The 18,294-nt window shown below is 47.4% G+C and overlaps 1 protein-coding gene across 1 annotated transcript; it reads right to left on the minus strand.

Annotated features, from left to right (window-relative positions):
- Positions 1-9,731: 9,731 nt before the first annotated feature.
- LOC146197035 (uncharacterized) lies at positions 9,732-10,530 on the minus strand. Its single transcript, XM_084597113.1, has one exon. The coding sequence runs from the start codon at positions 10,419-10,421 to the stop codon at positions 9,732-9,734; it is 690 nt and encodes a 229-aa protein (XP_084453239.1). The 5' UTR covers positions 10,422-10,530.
- Positions 10,531-18,294: the final 7,764 nt, after the last annotated feature.

Below are 18,294 nucleotides of genomic sequence, written 5' to 3' on the forward strand. Positions count from 1 at the left end.
AGACAAGAGAAAATAAAAAAACTGATTTATTTATAGGAAGGGAAAGGCACGGTAACTGTCTGACTTGTTTTTTGTGGACACCGCAACCGCGCCGTAAGGGAAGGAAGGAAGGAAGGTAGGAGTGAAAGTGGAAAGAGAGAAAGAGGAGCCGCCGTGGAGGGCTACGGAGTAATTTCGACCACCTGGGGATCTTTAACGTGCGCTGACATCGCACAGCACACGGACGCCTCTTCGTTTCGCCTCCATCGAAACGCAGCCGCCGAGGTCGGGTTCGAACCCGGGGGCACCGGCACAGTAGTCGGGCGTCTTACCACTGAGCCACCCCGGCGGGGCTCGTGCAGACAAGAGAAAATAAAGAAAGAAACGGAAGAGGGAGAGAAAGACGTGCGCGGCAATAACAGCCTTCGTCCACCACCGAAATAGGGGCGGGTGCAATGACGGCCTACAACAGATAAAAATTCTGTGGCAGGCTAGCCCCCGCCGCAAGCGGCGGTGACCCACCTATCCCAGCCCCATTGTCGCAGAAAAGTCGGTCTTGTCGTAGGCGGGCGCCGTTCCGCGTCGTCCGGCGTTGGCCGTGAGCGAAAAATCCCAGAAGCATTAATAAATAAAACGAGTAGGAAATATCGCCGACTTCTGAAATCGAACGTGGGCCTCCGGGGTGCGAGATGAGTGAGTGAGTGAAAAACTTTTTTAAGTATATTTAAGGGAGGGGGATGTGTAGGTGGGGTCCCTATTCCGGGACTCCAGCGGCTGCCGCTGCTACCCGCGCATGTGTCACGAGGGCCTGTGGGCTTCTAGTCCAGAGCTGTATAGGGCGGCCTCCCACCCCTCAATTGTTGGCACTGCATTCGGATCATCTGGAGGATTGTGTGGGCAGGTCCACACCATGTGGTGCAGGCCTGCCTTTTCCCCGCAATATTTACATTTGGGGTCGCAGAACCCGGGGTGTATTGTGTTTAAACGGGCTGGTGTGTTATATGTACCTGTCTGTAGGCGTCGCCATCTAACTTCCTCCGCTTTGGAGAGCCCCTTGGCTGGGGGTGGATATTTTCTGCGAGAGAGTCTGCAGTGCTGTAACCTCTCCGCATACGTCGCCAGAGGGCCGGAATAGGGCGGTGTGGAGGATGGAGGGCTCGAGTCCCGGGGGAGGAGTGCTCGGGCAGCGGCATGGGCGCACTCGTTCCCTTCCACGCCTTGATGTCCCGGTGTCCAGACGAGGCATTTGTCTTGTTCGGGGTGTCCATAATTTTTCAATATTCTGGCAGCCTGGGGGCATATTCGCCCTTTGATGTATTTGCGGTAGGCAGCCATAGAGTCTGTTATTATATAGGCGCAGGTGGTATGCGTGGCGGCTAAAGCAATGGCCACCTCCTCCGCCATTTCTATATTGTCATCGCAGATGGTGAGGGCATCAACCAGTTGTTGTGGGTGAATCACAACCGCTACCGTGTACCCCGCCTCTGGCTTCGCTGCGTCTACGTAGTAGAATTCAGTGTCCGTCCCGTACTTTTCCTGGATGTATTTGGCCCGCGCCTTCCGGCGCCCTTGGTGGAACAAAGGATGCATATTGCGGGGTAGGGGATTGGCTATGAACGAGTCTGACCACCCGGGCGGTATAGCCTGTTTTTGTACGAGACCTTGCGGGCTAGTCAGGTTAAGGTCCATAAGAACGGTCTGGCCGTTGCTGGTAGTCGATTTATCTGGGTGTCGCGTTGGGCGGCAAGTTCTTCGGCTGTATTGTGCACCCCTAATTGCAAAAGACGTTCTGTGGAAGTGCTTTGGGGCAGGCCCAGCGCCTTTTTAACTGCGTTTCGTATAATGAAGTCGATATGCTTATAGTCTCCCGTTTTGAGGTGCGGATACGGTGTCGAATACACAATTCTATTAATGATGAATGCTTGAACCAGGCGCAGGGTGTCTTGTTCGAGCATGCCCCTGTCGTTGGTAGTGACCCTGGCTATCATACACGCAACCTGCAGACTGGTGTTTTTGAGCCGAGTGAGGGCGTACACATTTCTGCCCTTGTCGTTGATGTAAAGCCCTAGAACCCTGATGGTGTTCTTCTGTGGTATTGGGTTTCCATTGAGGTTGACTTCAACAGTGGGTCTGCGTTGGCGGGAGCTGTGTAGTACCAGCAACTCCGACATTTCGGGGGAGCAAGTAAGGCCGCAGTTAGCGGCGTAGGCTTGCACGATGGTTACGGCCTCTTGAAGGTGGTCTTCGATTTCCGCGGTAGAATAGGCCGTGGTCCAAATATTGATGACACCCGCGTAGAAGGCGCACCGTAGATGCGATACCTGATTTAGCTGGGCTGGGAGTTTGATTAAAGCAATATTGAAAAGTAAGGGTGATAGAACAGCACCCTGTGGCGTGCCGCGTGTGCCTAGCTGTATTTGGCTGGGTTCTGCCAGACCGAGGTCGGCGTAGACGGTACGACTGTGAAGGAAATCTTTTACATATGCATAGGTCCTTGCACCACAATTGATGTGGCTCATATTTTCCAAAATATAGTGGTGCTTTACGTTATCAAACGCCCCCTTGAGGTCAAGAGCGAGAATTGTCCTGAAGAAAGGCTTTTTAGGGGGGTTTATGACTTCTTCCTTAAGCTGGAGGGGTATATTTTGGGTGGATAGGCCAGGCCGGAATCCGAACATGGTGTGTGGGTACAAGTCGTTTTTTTCAAGATATCGGGTGAGCCTGATGTGTACCGCCTTCTCCATAACTTTCCCTACGCAGGAGGTGAGAGAGATGGGCCGTAGATTGTTAATATTTATGGGTTTGCCCGGTTTGGGGATGAAGTGCACCTCCGCAGTCTTCCACTCGTTTGGCAGCCGGCCTATGCGCCAACAGTTGTTAATGTAATTTGCGAGCTGCGTGAGGGCTGCGTCGTGGAGATTGGCGAGGAGTCCCACCGTGATCTCGTCTTTCCCAGGAGCTGTGCCTCTGCGCATGGCTAGGATGGCGGCCTGTATTTCTTTGACGGTGAATTCCGCATCTAGTTCCTCGTTTGGCTGCCCATTATAGGGATGGAGGGGGTCCGTGTCGACAGCCAAATTTGATTGAGCAAGATTCCATGCATACTCCTCTGCAGCTTGCGTTAGGGTTGCGATGCGGCTTTTGAGCGTTCTGTTGTGGCGCTGGTGGCGCCAATGTTTCACCAGGCCTCTGCGGGCGTCCCACAGGTGCAGAAGATGGGAGCGCGCGTACTCGGCGACGCCAGCTAGATGGTTTGAAATGAACAAAGGCCCGTATATTGATTGCGATGTTGTCTCAAAAATGTCCTTTAGAGAAGTGTATTGTGGCGTATAATAATAATTATGAGCATGTAAATTACAGAATTACAGAACGCAGTTAAGCGAGTGGCAGATTACTTTTCCGCTGTACTTCCTCTTCGTATGGCGTGCACGTAGCGCCATCATGCGTGTGGCGCACGGAATAAGATAGACAGGGCATGGCCTCCGAGATCTTCATCGCGTTGCCGACGAACTGCGACAGCAACTTGAGATCCGCGCGTTTCGGCAAGGTGGCTGGCAGCGCTTCTACGTCCTAGGGTCACCTTTCAGCACAAGTAATAGCCAAACAGTCATGCTTTGGTCAAGTTAACGAGTGTTGTATCATGTGAACTACGTCTTTGTGTCACTCAAAAGCGCGACAAGCAAATGAGTAGATGGTGCGAATTGGGCGCGATAATGCTATCGCGTTCCATTCTTAAAGGCGAAGCTTAAGCGTCCTCCAAATTTTTCTTTTCCTTCTTCCTACAGCCACAACAGCAACAACAACAAAGCGGTGGCGGGTGCAATGATGGCCTACAGCAGTTGTTGTTGTACTACAACCACTAGGGGTAGGCATTCAAATCCCCGTTGAGTTAGGGCAGCCACTCCTGCTCCTCAACCTGATCGAATATCTCCCTACCCCTCCACTATGGCTGTTATTTCTATTTTTCCCCTTTCTCTTCCACCATCCTCGTTTTCCTTACAACACAGCCCCGCCGAGGTGGTGCAGTGGTAAGACGCCCGACTACTGTGCCGGAGTACCTGGGTTCGAACCCGACCTCGGCGGCTGCGTTTCGATGGAGGCGAAACGAAGAGGCGTCCGTGTGCTGTGCGATGTCAGCGCACGTTAAAGATCCCCAGGTGGTCGAAATTACTCCGTAGCCCTCCACTACGGCTCCTCTTTCCACTTTCACTCCCGCCTACCTCCGTTCCCTTACGGCGAGGTTGAGGTGTCCACAGAAAACAAATGAGACAGTTACCGCGCCTTTCCCTTCCTATAAATCAATCAATCCTTACAACACAGTATTAGGTGTCCACGGAACAAGTGTGACAGGTACTGCGCCTTTACTTTGCTGTGAACCAAATAATGGTATTATGCGAAGCATATTAACATAGGTTTCGGGCCTTCGCGCGACGCCCGGCGGTGGCCACCATTGACCCTGAAGTGGGGTCACGTGACGTCACGTGATGACGTCACACCGGCTGCAGATGGGGCCTCATATCGCGCCGTCGGTCGCCTCCCGGAGGTGGCCACCATTGACCTTGAAGCGAGATCACATGATGTGACGTCACGTGATGACGTCACACTGACTGCAGATGGGGCCTCATATCGCGCCGTCGAACGTCGCCCGGCGGAGGCCTCCACGCTTCGGCTCGCGCCGTCGCGCGCGACGCGGCGGCGGCGCCACCATCGCTGCATCACGTGATATGCGAAGCATATTAACGTAGGTTTCGGGCCTTCGCGCGACGCCCGGCGGTGGCCACCATTGACCCTGAAGTGGGGTCACATGACATGACGTCACGTGATGACGTCACACCGGCTGCAGATGGGGCCTCATATCGCGCCGTCGGTCGCCTCCCGGCGGTGGCCACCATTGACCTTGAAGTGAGATCACATGATGTGACGTCACGTGGTGACGTCACACCGGCTGCAGGTGGGGCCTCATATCGCGCCGTCGGACGTCGCCCGGCGGAGGCCTCCACACTTGGGTTCGCGCCGTCGCGCGCGACGCGGCGGCGGCGCCGCCACATCGCTGCATCACGTGATATGTGACGTCACGCCAGGGATGAAGCGGGCGCGCCCGCCGTCGCGTCAGTCTCTGTGCCCGCAACCGCGCCAGCGTCTTTGCGCCGGGCGTGTATGCATAAGTGACGTGCAAACCAAGAGTCATGCATTTACGGACCATAAGAGTGTGTTTGTCGGGCTGCAAAGACTAAAGTACGACGATTAACCTAAAACCACGTCTCCGTTACTTAGCCCCATCCACACTGAGGCAGCTGCTTAATATGCTTCGCATCCACTGGGCTTAACCTTGATAAGCCTCCAATTTTTGTTACCCGAAATGCGATGCCGCGTGCCCATCCTGATGAGGCGGATGAAGCTTTTTTTCTTGGATCTCTCGGTGCAGAGTACCGTAATGGTACTATCGCGTGCTGGCAGCCAGTACCGGCGTGGCCATGAAGCTTCCAACTGCTGAAGGCGCGCCCCTGGTGCGGCTATATTCAAGTAAAATGCAGCGGACGTTTTGAAAGCAGCATGGGTATTGCCTGGAAGAGCTACTTTAAAAACAGTGGAATTTGCGAACTATGGACGGTAAGCATGTATGGAAGGCTGAGGGGCGGTCTGCATGCAGATCATTCCAGTCCTGCCAAAGAGCTCTAGCGATTCATCCGGCACCTTGCTATTCTGCTGTGAATTTCGTGTTATTTTAATCTCTCGCACTTTCTTGCCTTCCTCGATTACCATCGTAAGGATCACATTGAGTGATTTTCAATGGCGATGCAGATGACAACTAAATGTACGTACCACCCATCGCGAAGCATTTTTGCTCATTTCCAATCAGTTGTGCTCATTAAATGTCCTGGTTTGTGATACTGCTCATTACAGTTCATTATCTATCATCATTATTAATCATTAACTATATCGATGTTTATTTATAACTTGTATTTATTACCTATCGCCATCAATCGTTTTCATTCTTAATCTCCTTTCTCACACGTCTGCTGTTTGCGAGCGATACATTAGTGCACAGATCACGCGCATATTATCGTCAAACGACTGTCACGAAATCGGCTCACATTTTCATCAAGCCGGCACGGCACGAGGCCCGCGCGGCGTCGCGTGGAAAGCTCGAGAAAAACCTCCTTCCCCGCGCGAGAGAGCGCGTAGCATTGTACGCGTCGCCGTCGCCCTCTTTCTCATCATCCGGCGATGACGCGGACTCATCAGCCTAGAATACGCCAGAAAAATCGAGAATTTTCTATGGGACCTGGCCAATGACGACTCGCGGCTTGACGGGAGGAGGAGAGAGCGCTATAACCAGCGAAGCTAAGTGTGTGTGCGCGCTGGCTTTGACACGTGCGAACAGACAGTCAGTCAGTCAGTGGTTGCGGCGTGTTCGCCAGTGCTTCGGCTGGGACTCCCGGGGATCACCCGCTGCTGGCAAGCCCACGGACTGGCAAGGGAGCGGCGCTCCTCTTGTATGGCGGCCACATCTTCTCTTGAGGCGACGGACTGCAACAGTGCCCGGTGAACAATTTGGTGTTTGTTTATGTAACTCTCTCGAGTTTGATCTGTTGTAAAGCCTCTGTGGTATTGAATCATTCTGCAATTGCATGCTTAGCGTCTGTTATTTTGTGAACCTCTCGTCTGTGCATTTCAAGTGATTTTGTGTATTCCTTTGTATCGTCTCTTGCTGTGCATAAATTGTGTTTTGTTTGTTACTTTTGACTCCGATCCTTACTCTGGTTTGAACCGGCGACAGCTGGGCACCAAACGGCCACCCCTTTCTGTCACTACAAGGTAGTCGAATTCCGGCTGAGCTTGCCACGCAGGTCGAGGGCATCTCCTTTGTGACCGGAACAGCTACCCCCACTCACTCTTATAGGGTGTCTGGGAGTGTGCGCACCGTTAAGGGCGCATCGTTAATAATACCCCCTAATTATTAACGGGTGACAACGACCTAGCCTAAAAAAGGCTTTCGCCTTAAACATCTTTCCGGACACATGCAGGTTGCTGCCGCCGAAGGCGCTGTAGGTTAGAAGTCTGCCGCTAATTACACCCTAGAAGAAAAAAAAACCCGAGCAACAAAACCCGGACACAAAATGCAGCAATCTCCGCACACGCGCTGCGGTGAAAGGCGTCCACGCGGTCACTGTTTGGAAGCTTGATGGCGAAAGCAGGCATCGGTGCACCACGTGACCCATATGCTGACCAATAGGTCGTGCAGCGGCGCCGGGAAAAGAATCACGGTACTGTGAAATTTGATGCTGCGGTTAACGTTCCGCTCATGTGGAGAACTAGAAAAATAGAACATTCGCTATAGGAATAGAAATTAAAGAATCACGCTTGTGGCAAAAAACGTTTAGGCTATTCGAGCCTTCCATAGCCATAACAAACAACTGTTGATATGTGACCGGTTATGCACGGCTTTGCGAGTGTCCGAAATTAAAGGAGGCTTCCTCAAAATTATCAGCCTTTGCGTGTGTATATAAGGCTGGGTATCGGTATGTCGTCAGTAGTGTGCGGTCGGGAAGTCATCGAGAGGTGCACGACATGTGCATATCTGTAGCTATATGAAGCGAAGCGAATATCGTTAACATGTGGGTTAGAGAGTGTCGGCATGTTTTAGAGTAACATATTTTCCCATCACAGCAAATCCGAAAGTAGGATATTTAAAAACGGTATTGGTCTTGGACTTCGTTGACAGTGAGTTGATATCAAGAAAAAGAGTAGCAATTGCTCAGCAAACAGCCAAGCGGAGCACTGCAGCTACATAAACAACTGTGTTTTATCCTATGAGATCAGGCAGCAGGAATGGTTTGTGCAGGGTATCTGAGCGACCCTTCTCAGAAACAAAACGTTGGAACGTTTTTTCCAAGCTCCTCAATGGCAAAGTACTTTGCTTAAACGGAGTTGTTTACTAATATACAATCATTCGTATTCAGAAGCAGGAATCGCAGTAATGTGGATTAATTCCCTTTCAAACAAAAGAAATGTGTAGCAGCGGCATACTGTAGTTACCTTCATGCGTGTATTCATTTCAGAGCTGGAAAGCTGTACGGAGTACTTGTTCGTTTCCCTGGGAGATGTCATACAATTGTGGCAATAGTTGCTGAAAATGGTGTAGTTAAAAAAAAAAAAACGAAGAGTTCCCAAAGTTTGGAGTTTAACCCTCTAAGTGACGCATGCGATATGTGGACGTCTAAGCTGGAAGGTAGGAATGGTTTAGACTAGCTTGGGTTCTTCAACGGCCACTTACATCGTACCGCTCGCGTGTGTTTCTTTATTTTTTCGCTCTGTTTACGTCGATATATGGAGGTAACAGCTACTGTCGAAATCATTGACCTTTTTATTAGCAACCGAACAACAAAATCCCTCATCGACCATGGTGTGCGGAGAAAGTCAGAAAGGAGTTATTCTTGGCGCCAACATGAGCAGATGAGCAATTAGTAACAGAAAATAGCATGGGAGAATCAACGCCCCAGCCGACTGATAGTGAGCTGAAGGCTTGTGGGTGTTGTGAAAATAGACTCAACCACGAGGCGGGTGTTTTGACGCTTTGACGTGTGCAATGGCGCACGGCATAGCCTCAGTGCAGCCAGTGAAGAAATTCGTGCCCACGATGTAGTTGTGGTTTTTTATGGCAAAAATATATAAACGTGGCGTAGCAGTTTTGGAGCTGCAAACACTACCTGCTGTCCCAGAGTCTTGAACGATGCCCTCTTACATCCGCTCAGCGTTTCTTGCTCTTGCCATACTACAGATAGCGTAAGTACTTTTTTCTCACAAGACTGAATAATTTCGGATAATTTTGCTCTTCACGAAAGGGAGCCCTCTATGCGGGACCTATATATCTGAGCTTAGATAACGTTGTAGAAAAGGAAACAAATAGTTTGTATGGTATTCCTTGCCAGTTGGTTATTTTTTTTCGGCCTCAATTTAATATAGCCTTCTGAATTCCAATATCAGATACAGAAATATGCAATGTTTGTGCTGCGGAGTGAGACTCGCGGACGCGACAAATGTAAGTGTCTAAGCGGATGAAACATAACCTTATCGTTCTTAATGTTAAATCGTTTCTAGGCTGATGGTGCATAGGCAGAAACTCACCGCCGGATGCGTCATGAGGAAAATTCCGCTGCATGAACAAAGATTTAAGGAAGAACAATGATTGATAGGGATAGTTAGTGAATAGTAGAGGATGTATTTGACATTTGTAGAGATTGTAATGACTAAAATGACTTCTAATGAATTATACTGTTACCTATGTTTATTCTCAGTTGGGGAAACCGAGTATAAGGTTCAACCAGCTACCGCTTCTTCCTTTTTCTTCCATCTATTTCTTCTCCTTTTCCCTTCCGAAACTTAGCACGTTACTCTTTCCCCCTCGCAGAAGAAGGCACTCAGGGCGAGTGAAACAGGCTATCTGGGATGAAACGTTTTGAGCCGAGCGACATGGACCAGTTGTCTTTTGTGTCTTTTGTGAGTATCACCCGCTTTAAGTGCGGCGTGATATGAGATGGTTCAAGTCAGTCAGATTATCCAAGATAACGAAAGGGCCAGTATAGTGCCACAGAAGCTTTTAGGATGACCCACGCCGCTTGCGCAGGGGCGTCTACAGCTACATTAAGTCGCCAGGTGCATAGTAGACTAGCGGGCGTCGTTTGTCGTAACGAGCCTTGGAGCGAGCCTGTGTGTCAGTGATGCGAAAACAAGGAAGGCAGCGGGCTTCTTCAGCTCGACAGAGTAGCGGCGATAGAAAGGTCGTCACGGATTGTGAAATGTAGGAGGGTATCCAGACAGTTGCGGGGAACGCGAGCGTAGAGGAAGTAGAACGGGAAGTAGAAGTAGAATTCGTTGCGAGCAGCCGACGGGGGCGGTGGAGGAGCAGCCCGGCGCTCATACGGGTCAGGATAGGGTCGCATGCGGTCGTCATAGCCGGGCGCAGCCCCAAAGCCCCTGTCGCCGTAGGCGCCGCCCCTGTCCAAAAACCGGTCAGGACCACCTGAGCCGTTGCCCAGACGATCGGGCCCACCACCGACACCGGAGTAGCGTGCAAGGGGTCCACCTCCACCAGGCGGAAGCATAAACACAGCCGCACCAAAGCGGGCGTTTGGGTTTCGGGGGCACTCTTTGGACCAGTGGCCCTGGCGGCCACAGCGGTAGCACTGGCCCCGTCCGCCCATGCCAGGCTTGGGCCGAACCTTGCTGTGGGACGCCTCCACGGTGATTTTGCCACCCATAAACTCGGAGTTGTGCAGGGCGTCGATGGCCACCTTGGACTCGTCCTCCGAGCTCATGTGCACGAAAGCGTAGTTCTTAACGATGTCGCACTCCTCCACCTTGCCGTACTTGGCGAACAGCGCCTCCAGCGAGGCCGCATCGCAACCTTCAGGAAGGCTGCCCACGTGCAGCTTCGACATTGTATCGCTTCTTGCACAAACGAAAGGTTTTCTTCCCCAGAGGAAGAAGGCCCTTTGAAACGCAAAAGCCGACGAGCGCCCAAATGCAACGCAGACGCATCTTCCGCAGCCCTCCGTTTTGTTCTAGAACGGGCTGTAGCTGGTAGTCTCATGTTTCGCGGTATTATATGCGTACGCGATAAAAGGGAAAATATCAACCCAATTTTTATGGTGGGAAGCCACGTACATTGCCTGCATAGGGGTGAGAGTACGGTTGGTGCGTTCAACGTGGTCATTCGTTTGAGGATGGTACGACGCTGAATGACGGAAGTCACATGCACAGAGGCGAAGGAGTTCTTCAATAGCACCAGCAGTAAAGTGCCGTCCACGGTAATCTATTAGAACTCGAGGTGAACCGTATCGAAGAACGACAAACCCCAGAAGAAATTTGGACACATCGGAAGCAGTGGCTGACGGTACTGCACCTGTCGCAGAGTATCGGGAGAGGTGGTCGACACACACAGTGATCCATCGGTTACTGTTGGAAGACCCCAGAAAAGGGCCCAAGAGGGCGATGTCCACTTGCTCAAAAGGTGCGGTCGGAGGTGCGACAGGTGGCAGCGTCCCCAGCAGGTGTGATGTAGAGAGCTTGTAATGGTGGCACTGCACACAACTGGCTGCATAGTGTAGAATGACGACGTAGTTTTGGCCGCTAAAATCTTTCCTGTGTCCCGTGAAGGGGTCGGATAAATCCCAAGTGGCCAGAAGTGGTGTCCTGAACACAAAAATGGACATCCGGCGATTTAGGAGCAGCTTCCAAGAGCATTGCACAAGTCCTCCTCCAGTAAGAGCTACAAGAACTATGTATGCAGGTGTGGAATCCAGTAAATTTTTGGTTGTTTGGACATGTCCGAAAATGTAATACTTGAACACAAGCGGAGCCATACGGCTACAAAGGAAAGCGAAACAGCTTTCTCAGAAACTTCGTAGTTAAAGTAATTTTCTTCATCTACGAAAGAGAATTAAATGAAAGAATTTTTCTTTAAATACAGTTTAAATAAAGTTTCCGAAAAAGCTGTTTGGCTTTCCTTTGTAGCCATATGGCTGCGCTTGGGTGAATGTCAATGAGTAATTATTCCCTTATTGCAAATCTGCTCCCCTTGAGGGATTCCCCTAAGGTATTCGATCATATCCAGATATGTTGTACGATTTAAATTACGTCGCAATTAGGAACTGTAATAAACATTTTCTTTCACTTCATTTGCACATAATTATTAAAATAACCCCGAAATAAAGAAACGAAATATTCTCCCCCAAAGCAGATTGCAGTCCGAAAATAAAGACATAACTGAAAAAATAAATATTTAAAGTATGCCTCACAATACGATATTTTAAAAAGGGGTAGCGCGATTGTGCATTATATTATATATTCATTTACTATGTTCTAGACAGCTAAATGCAGAAAATGCGAGTAATTCTATTTTGGAAAAGAAGTATTCTAAAGCCATATGCAGCACTTAAAAAAAAAAAAACCGCGTTAATTTAATCCTATCCAGATATAATGAACGTGCCTTTGTTTTATTTTTCCAGAAATACAAATACGGAATCTCTCAAGGATACTACTGAAGGTTCAGACTCGCTTATTAAATACTGCAACCAAACTGTTAGTACATTTCTTTCATAAGGTAAATAATATAAGGCGTACACTTAAGCTTCGCCTTAAAAATAGGTGTGACAATTCGCATTTAAAGTGTGTACGCGCATCTGCAAATACAGCGCTTGCACGTGAAAAAGGAACCGTAAGAGGGGCTCGCATGAGCCTAAATTTCGTGCGAAAGGCACCGGTCAGCCATGCATCGACGACAGGAATGAAATGACGCAGTACTATTTTATTGGAAGCATGATAGCCATACGCCGCATGAATAAGCGGAAGTACCATATACCGGAAGATTAGTTTCACGAGAATAGGCTCTAGTAAGTCTCAGTGGGAATCACAGATAGGTGATACATTTTCGTGTATAGGTCCTATGAGGCACTTATGCCTAGTGAATTGAAATGCTTCAGCCTATGCGTATTTGGACATTCAAGAATTCCGTATGTCCGTTAGCCGAGGAATTCATTCCATTGTGCTCGTTCTACGAGACACCATTTCACAGTCTGGCTCTCAGGTGCACAAAACTATGATGGCAGGCGTTCTGAGTATGATTCTTTATCGTATCAGTTGAAAGAAAATGCATGAAACTTTGAGCGAAAGAGATTAACTCTCATTTAATACAAATGCGGGTCATTTAACAATGTCACTCCTTTCTAGCACATATTTAAAATAAGTCTGTAAAATGTTTTATTATGAAAGTTTAGTGATTGTAGAATAATGACGTGTCAGCATGCAAGCGAATTGAAGAAATTATATACAAGGTTAATCGTTAGATGATAACAAAATGACTCAAGATGGGCCTGTGTGGGACATTTGTGGTTACGAATAGAATGCCTATTCGGTTAAGTCCTTCCCTGGATTGTCCCACTTCCAGTCCAAAATTCGGCGTGCTACGAGACGCCGGACAGAATGAACGAATACCCCGTTATAAAGCAGACCATGATTCATGTGTACTCGTCCGGCTACATTTCAAGGCTGAAGCTTTCGAAATTGTGTTTGCCCCGAAAAGGTAAAGCGAGGTTCGCAGATTGCCATTTATATGCGTACTACATCTCAGAACTCCGGTGGACAATTTTACCTATTTTACCTTTGGTCGTCCTACTTAGAGTCTCGAGACAACGCTTTCCCGCAATCGAGTGGATGCCCAAACGGTCATGTTTCCCGGCGCTGTATCAGTGCTTCTTTTTTCTTGTTTGTCAACCATGCACCAATAAGCCCAATAAGCCACCACGCTGAAAAAAAAAGTTTATTTCATCTCGCATATGACTGATACTGCAATCATTCCAGCGAAAATGAATCATGGTGTGAATATTCGCTATTGACATGTCTCGAACAGTTCGCTTCGTGTATTTACTAGTGAAAGAAAGCAGAATAGTACTGGAGTGTAAGACTCTGCCTGTAGATGTCAGAATTGTTCGAGATTATTTAAGACGATCTCTAAGAATTTTCATGCGCAGCTAAATATAATTGTTCTAAAGGCAGCAGTTAATTTAGGTTTATATTCACATTTTTAATATCTTGCCTTCTTTCAGTGTAACCCATCCCTGAACATCTCTTGCTCAGATGGTTGCTTTTGTGCCCTTATCGCCAACCAGACGACCGGCCAATGCTATAAGTGGAACATTCCTGATGACTACTACGATGAAAGCGGCACCTTTGCTCCCCCGTCTAAATAAGCTCATATTCATAACATACTATAAAATATAGTTGATATTGCTTCTCATTTGTGCAACTACAGCCTGACGTTTTGCTTTTTTTATTGGTACGAATCAGTGAGCCGCAGTTGCACTTAATTAGCCTTTTATACATCGACACAACAGCCTCGATAATAACACGTATGTATTGCACTTTCTCGAAGGAGGCTTTTAGCCTCTTTTGTTGACCTATAGGTTACGCTGCCATCGGCTATAAATGGGAGTTACTCATACCGGCTTAATACCAGAACGGTGGCTGCGACATCAGTAACAGCTGAGAAAGACGTTTAGGTTTTCATTCAAAAATTGCAAAACATCACGCTGACTTAGTATATCATATTACCATATGCGGAGGGTTTTTATTTCAGATGATGACATGGCTGAAACGAGCACCGAACACAGCAAATTATCCGAAATATTAGTTATATGAACGGTACACTGTCATCCTGCTGCAGTAGAAAATGGGGAATACAAATATATCATCCTTTTGTAGCGAAAGGTATATCAGGCTAGTCATCAGCGCATTTCAGGTAAGCGTCGCTAGTCACTACTCCGCATACGCCGTAACCATGGCAACTAATTTTCCGAGCCACAGAAGAAGGAAAGAATACGAAAAATGGAATATAGAGAAAAGAGACAACAAGAATATGCCGGTCATATGGAGCGAGATTCGGAAGACGCCAAGAAGACGCGCCGAATCGCCGATCACACCTTACAGTTTGCAGCCAGTGCATAGGCGGCGAGAACCTCGATTCGGGTTTGTGCACAATTTGTGTGGTCGATTTGGCTACTCATATTGAGGTGAACCCCATCAATATTTTATAAAAGTCAGAGCAACAGGATACGCAGAGAGGCCATGTTGCGCCTCAACCGCAAATCATAACTCAAAACGCATTGCGAATTTACAACTACGGAGGTTCAAGAAGTGGCACCTGCCCAATGAAGCTATGGCGGACACGCATATCGCAAGTTATGAAATCATCGTCGTAAGTAGAATGAAAGTAGAATGAGAAAAGTGCACGAACTTCTGTACAATACATAAACAAAGAGAATGTAAAAAAAAGTGGTTGATAAAAGTTACTCGATCAAGGCCATTAGCACTCTCATCAAATCTGACAGTGGGATGAATATCAGTAACACAAACAGTGGACTAATCATTAGACTTAACCATTCTCTTAACGCGCATCGTGGTCTATCTATTCAAAGAGTAATAATTACATTAATATGGCAATACAGATAATCAGTATAATTATTATTTTTCTTTGCGAAGCTCCATCCACGGTTGCGTGCACTTTAGCGGCATTAAATGTAGCCAGCGCGAACGAGTGCCGACATTTTTGGCGACAGGATGATTGGGATAGTATTAAAGTGCAAAGCAGCCACTCGAGCTGCTTCGGAAAAATGACATGTTCTTTTGCAAACAGTAATACGATGGATAGCGAAAATTAGCACTCACAATGAGAAATGAATTAATTGTCTTTGATGTAAAAGGTTTGATTTTCGGTAGTCATCAAAGCCTAGACAGGCTTCTCAAAAACAAGAAAAAGAAAGGTTACTTCTGAACTTCGCAATAAGAGGAAGGCACATATGGTCAGCGGATGCTCCAAAAGGAAATCACATCTAAGGCAGTATGTCAACCCCTGCGGTTTTGTACTAAAAAAACACAATCACAAACCATCATTAAGCGGGGCCTACTAGTATCGTGCCGTGCCTAAAGCGGGTCTCAAGGAACCCAGAGGCTTAAATCTGTCCACACTTTTCCCTCTCAAAGGAGCAGCCGGAGTTCACGCGCGTTGCTACTCGGCCAGCTCATGTAGTCGCGCTGTCACACAGCCCCACGGATGCGTTACCTGCTACATGCACGATAAAGAAGTTTAGCTCACAACGCCGATGGCGTTACCACCGGCCCCGGATTATTCTGAGAGCAGGCTCTTTAATATTAATGCGTTAATGTGGCATTCGTGTAATAACTGTATAACAAGTAGGTGGCATATTTGAAGGAGGAAGTGGATTCCAAGAGAGGCATAATGCTGGGGCTGACACACCAAATATTTATTTATTGTATCCCATGTTCCCCTCTCATCCTTTATTTATTTATTATCATACAAAGATATGGGCAATAAACTAGATTGAAAAGGTTGCTTATAAAGAAACAATGGGGCACTTATTTGTTTGAAGCTCGACAATTTAGTAATGAGCGCAAAGTGCTACGAACTAAAATAGTTTATTTAGAATATTTTCATACAGCCATCACCAAACGATGCGTAATTTTGATATCTCTTGAGCAAACTGTATATATCACTTCGAAGACGAGTGAGCAATTGGACTCAGCAGTTACTTGCACAGGAATGTGCGCAAGCCTTCAATCTGTGATCTACACTGTTAAAGAAATTGCCTTCTTTTCGTTAGCATTATCTAATATCTGGTTACAAGCGCAGCGCCATTGCTTACACAAATTACTCACCGCATTACCTTCGAGCTTCGTAGATTTTATCTTTGGTGTTAGTTATTCGCAGTCAAGGGAAAATATAGCATTCATTTCTTAATTTGTGCGTGTGCGTGGAGAAACTAATCGATTTGAAAACAAAACAACAAAGCTAGTTTTAGCAAAACCTAAGAACAGGTGTAAATTGGGGAAAAAAAGGATGACGATAAATTTTCTCCATGGGATAAAAATTGCGAAACATGTCGTGACCTCGCCAGCAGAAAGACGGCACGTGTGCCGTCTCAGAACTCAGGATCAGGCAGAAACAAACACGTAAGGGGGCAAAGTACAAGGTCGCCAATATATCAACATATTTATTGAGGAGAACATACGCCCCACTATACTCCTACATATATCTTGATCTCTACACCTTGTGAAAGTAAGCTTTGCAGAGAAGCTGCACACTTGACCAAAATCCTTTTGGCATTTGCACAAATATCAACAACACGCTGTAATGTTGATAAGACGGATCAGTGGGAGGCACTGATGCTTAGGTCTAGTCCTAAAGTTCAAGCGGTGGTGGTGTCCTGTTCGGCGGAGATCGCAGGGGCTCAAGGCCACCCGGACGTCCGAGTTACCATCCTCTCTACTTATATAGAAATAATAAAATGTGCATCCGGTAATCGATAGGTGTGCAGGCAAAATGAATTTTTTTATCAAAAGGTAATAAACGCAGCATCTGCGTTTGCGGTTTACGCAAGACTCAGCTCACTTCGCCTTCCCAGTTTAATGACGTTGTCGTAAGGCACGCTTGCCCACAATCGAAGGTCACCGGTGCTTCATAATCTCTTTCATCCAATTGTTTATGTCTGTTTCTATCAATGCCTCACTGCAAAAATACTGCTGAGGTTATGTTGCTCTTCTGTTGAGCTGAATCAATAAGTCATCCTGAATTAGTGTTAGGATCATGCAGGGTGGGTCGGGCAGAAGGCTGAGGCAGAGTTAAATTTCAACGGAAAAGTTGCCACCGTACTGGAGTTGGGCCTTCGCAATATTATGTTTTTCGTGTTGAGGCTATGTAGAAAAATATTGGTGGTTCAACGCCCGAATATCTTCTTTGCCGAAAAATAATCAATGAACTACCGTGTGCCGAAGCAATTTTTAGGTGTGTTCAACACTTCTGTAGCCTATATCTAAGCGTTATCTGCAGGATCTAATGTGCGTCTTTTTTTTATACACACGATGCATACATTCTATGTATGTTGCATCTCTCACAGGATAATAAACATGGAGCAGTTTGGTAGAGAAATCTATAATAGATTGTAATTTGGGGATTGGTGCTTTTTTACCTACTCTACACCTCAAGCCCGTTTATATATACAACTACACAAAGGCTTCTCGATGTGTGCAGGTTGTGAACTGCAGATCAGCTGTGTCATACACAACATTCTAGTGAATAGTTATTTTCCTTGCAGCATAACTAATCTGGTTGATATGTGACATTCTGTTAGCTGAGAATTTCCTTTTCGTATGCTCTATTCAACCCAATCCTCCGTAATGTACCCAAATACCTCAAAATATTATGCATACTGGGGAATGCAACCGATTTCGTTCACGAATTGCTTTGTAGGCTGAACATCTTTTGGTTCACGTTGGCTTCCTGTGGATTCAACTTGTACTGAGCAAGGCGCCAATTACCTTCTCAAAAGTCATTTTTACGCTTTTGGCTCCGATAATGCAAGGCAACTGCATTAATTCAGTTTCCGTAGAGTGATGCTTTTCGACTCTGCAATATGACCTCGGCCAGTTTGGGGCCACTGTACAAATGAGAGTCATTTGCCATGTGGTATCACCCTAAGGAGGACAGAATATTATGGACAATGGCCTTGCTGAACGAACAAATTCGCTCCTGGTACTTTTTTAAATGAAGTGCATTGATTGTGCCGACGATGATGGTGATTAATACATTATTTCCACCGATGTCGGTTATCCCTACTCCCCGCCCTTGGCATGCAGCTGGGGACGGAGGCCAGGCCTTCCGCGACTGAGCCTGGCGACTAGCGATTCTGTCATCACCTGGTGTCAAAATGAACGCGCGGTCTTTTCTGCGACCTTTGGAAT

The sequence above is a fragment of the Amblyomma maculatum genome, chromosome 3, assembly GCF_055883805.1.
Source record: "Amblyomma maculatum isolate TAMU_Amacu chromosome 3, ASM5588380v1, whole genome shotgun sequence".
Taxonomy (NCBI): Eukaryota; Metazoa; Arthropoda; class Arachnida; order Ixodida; family Ixodidae; genus Amblyomma; species Amblyomma maculatum.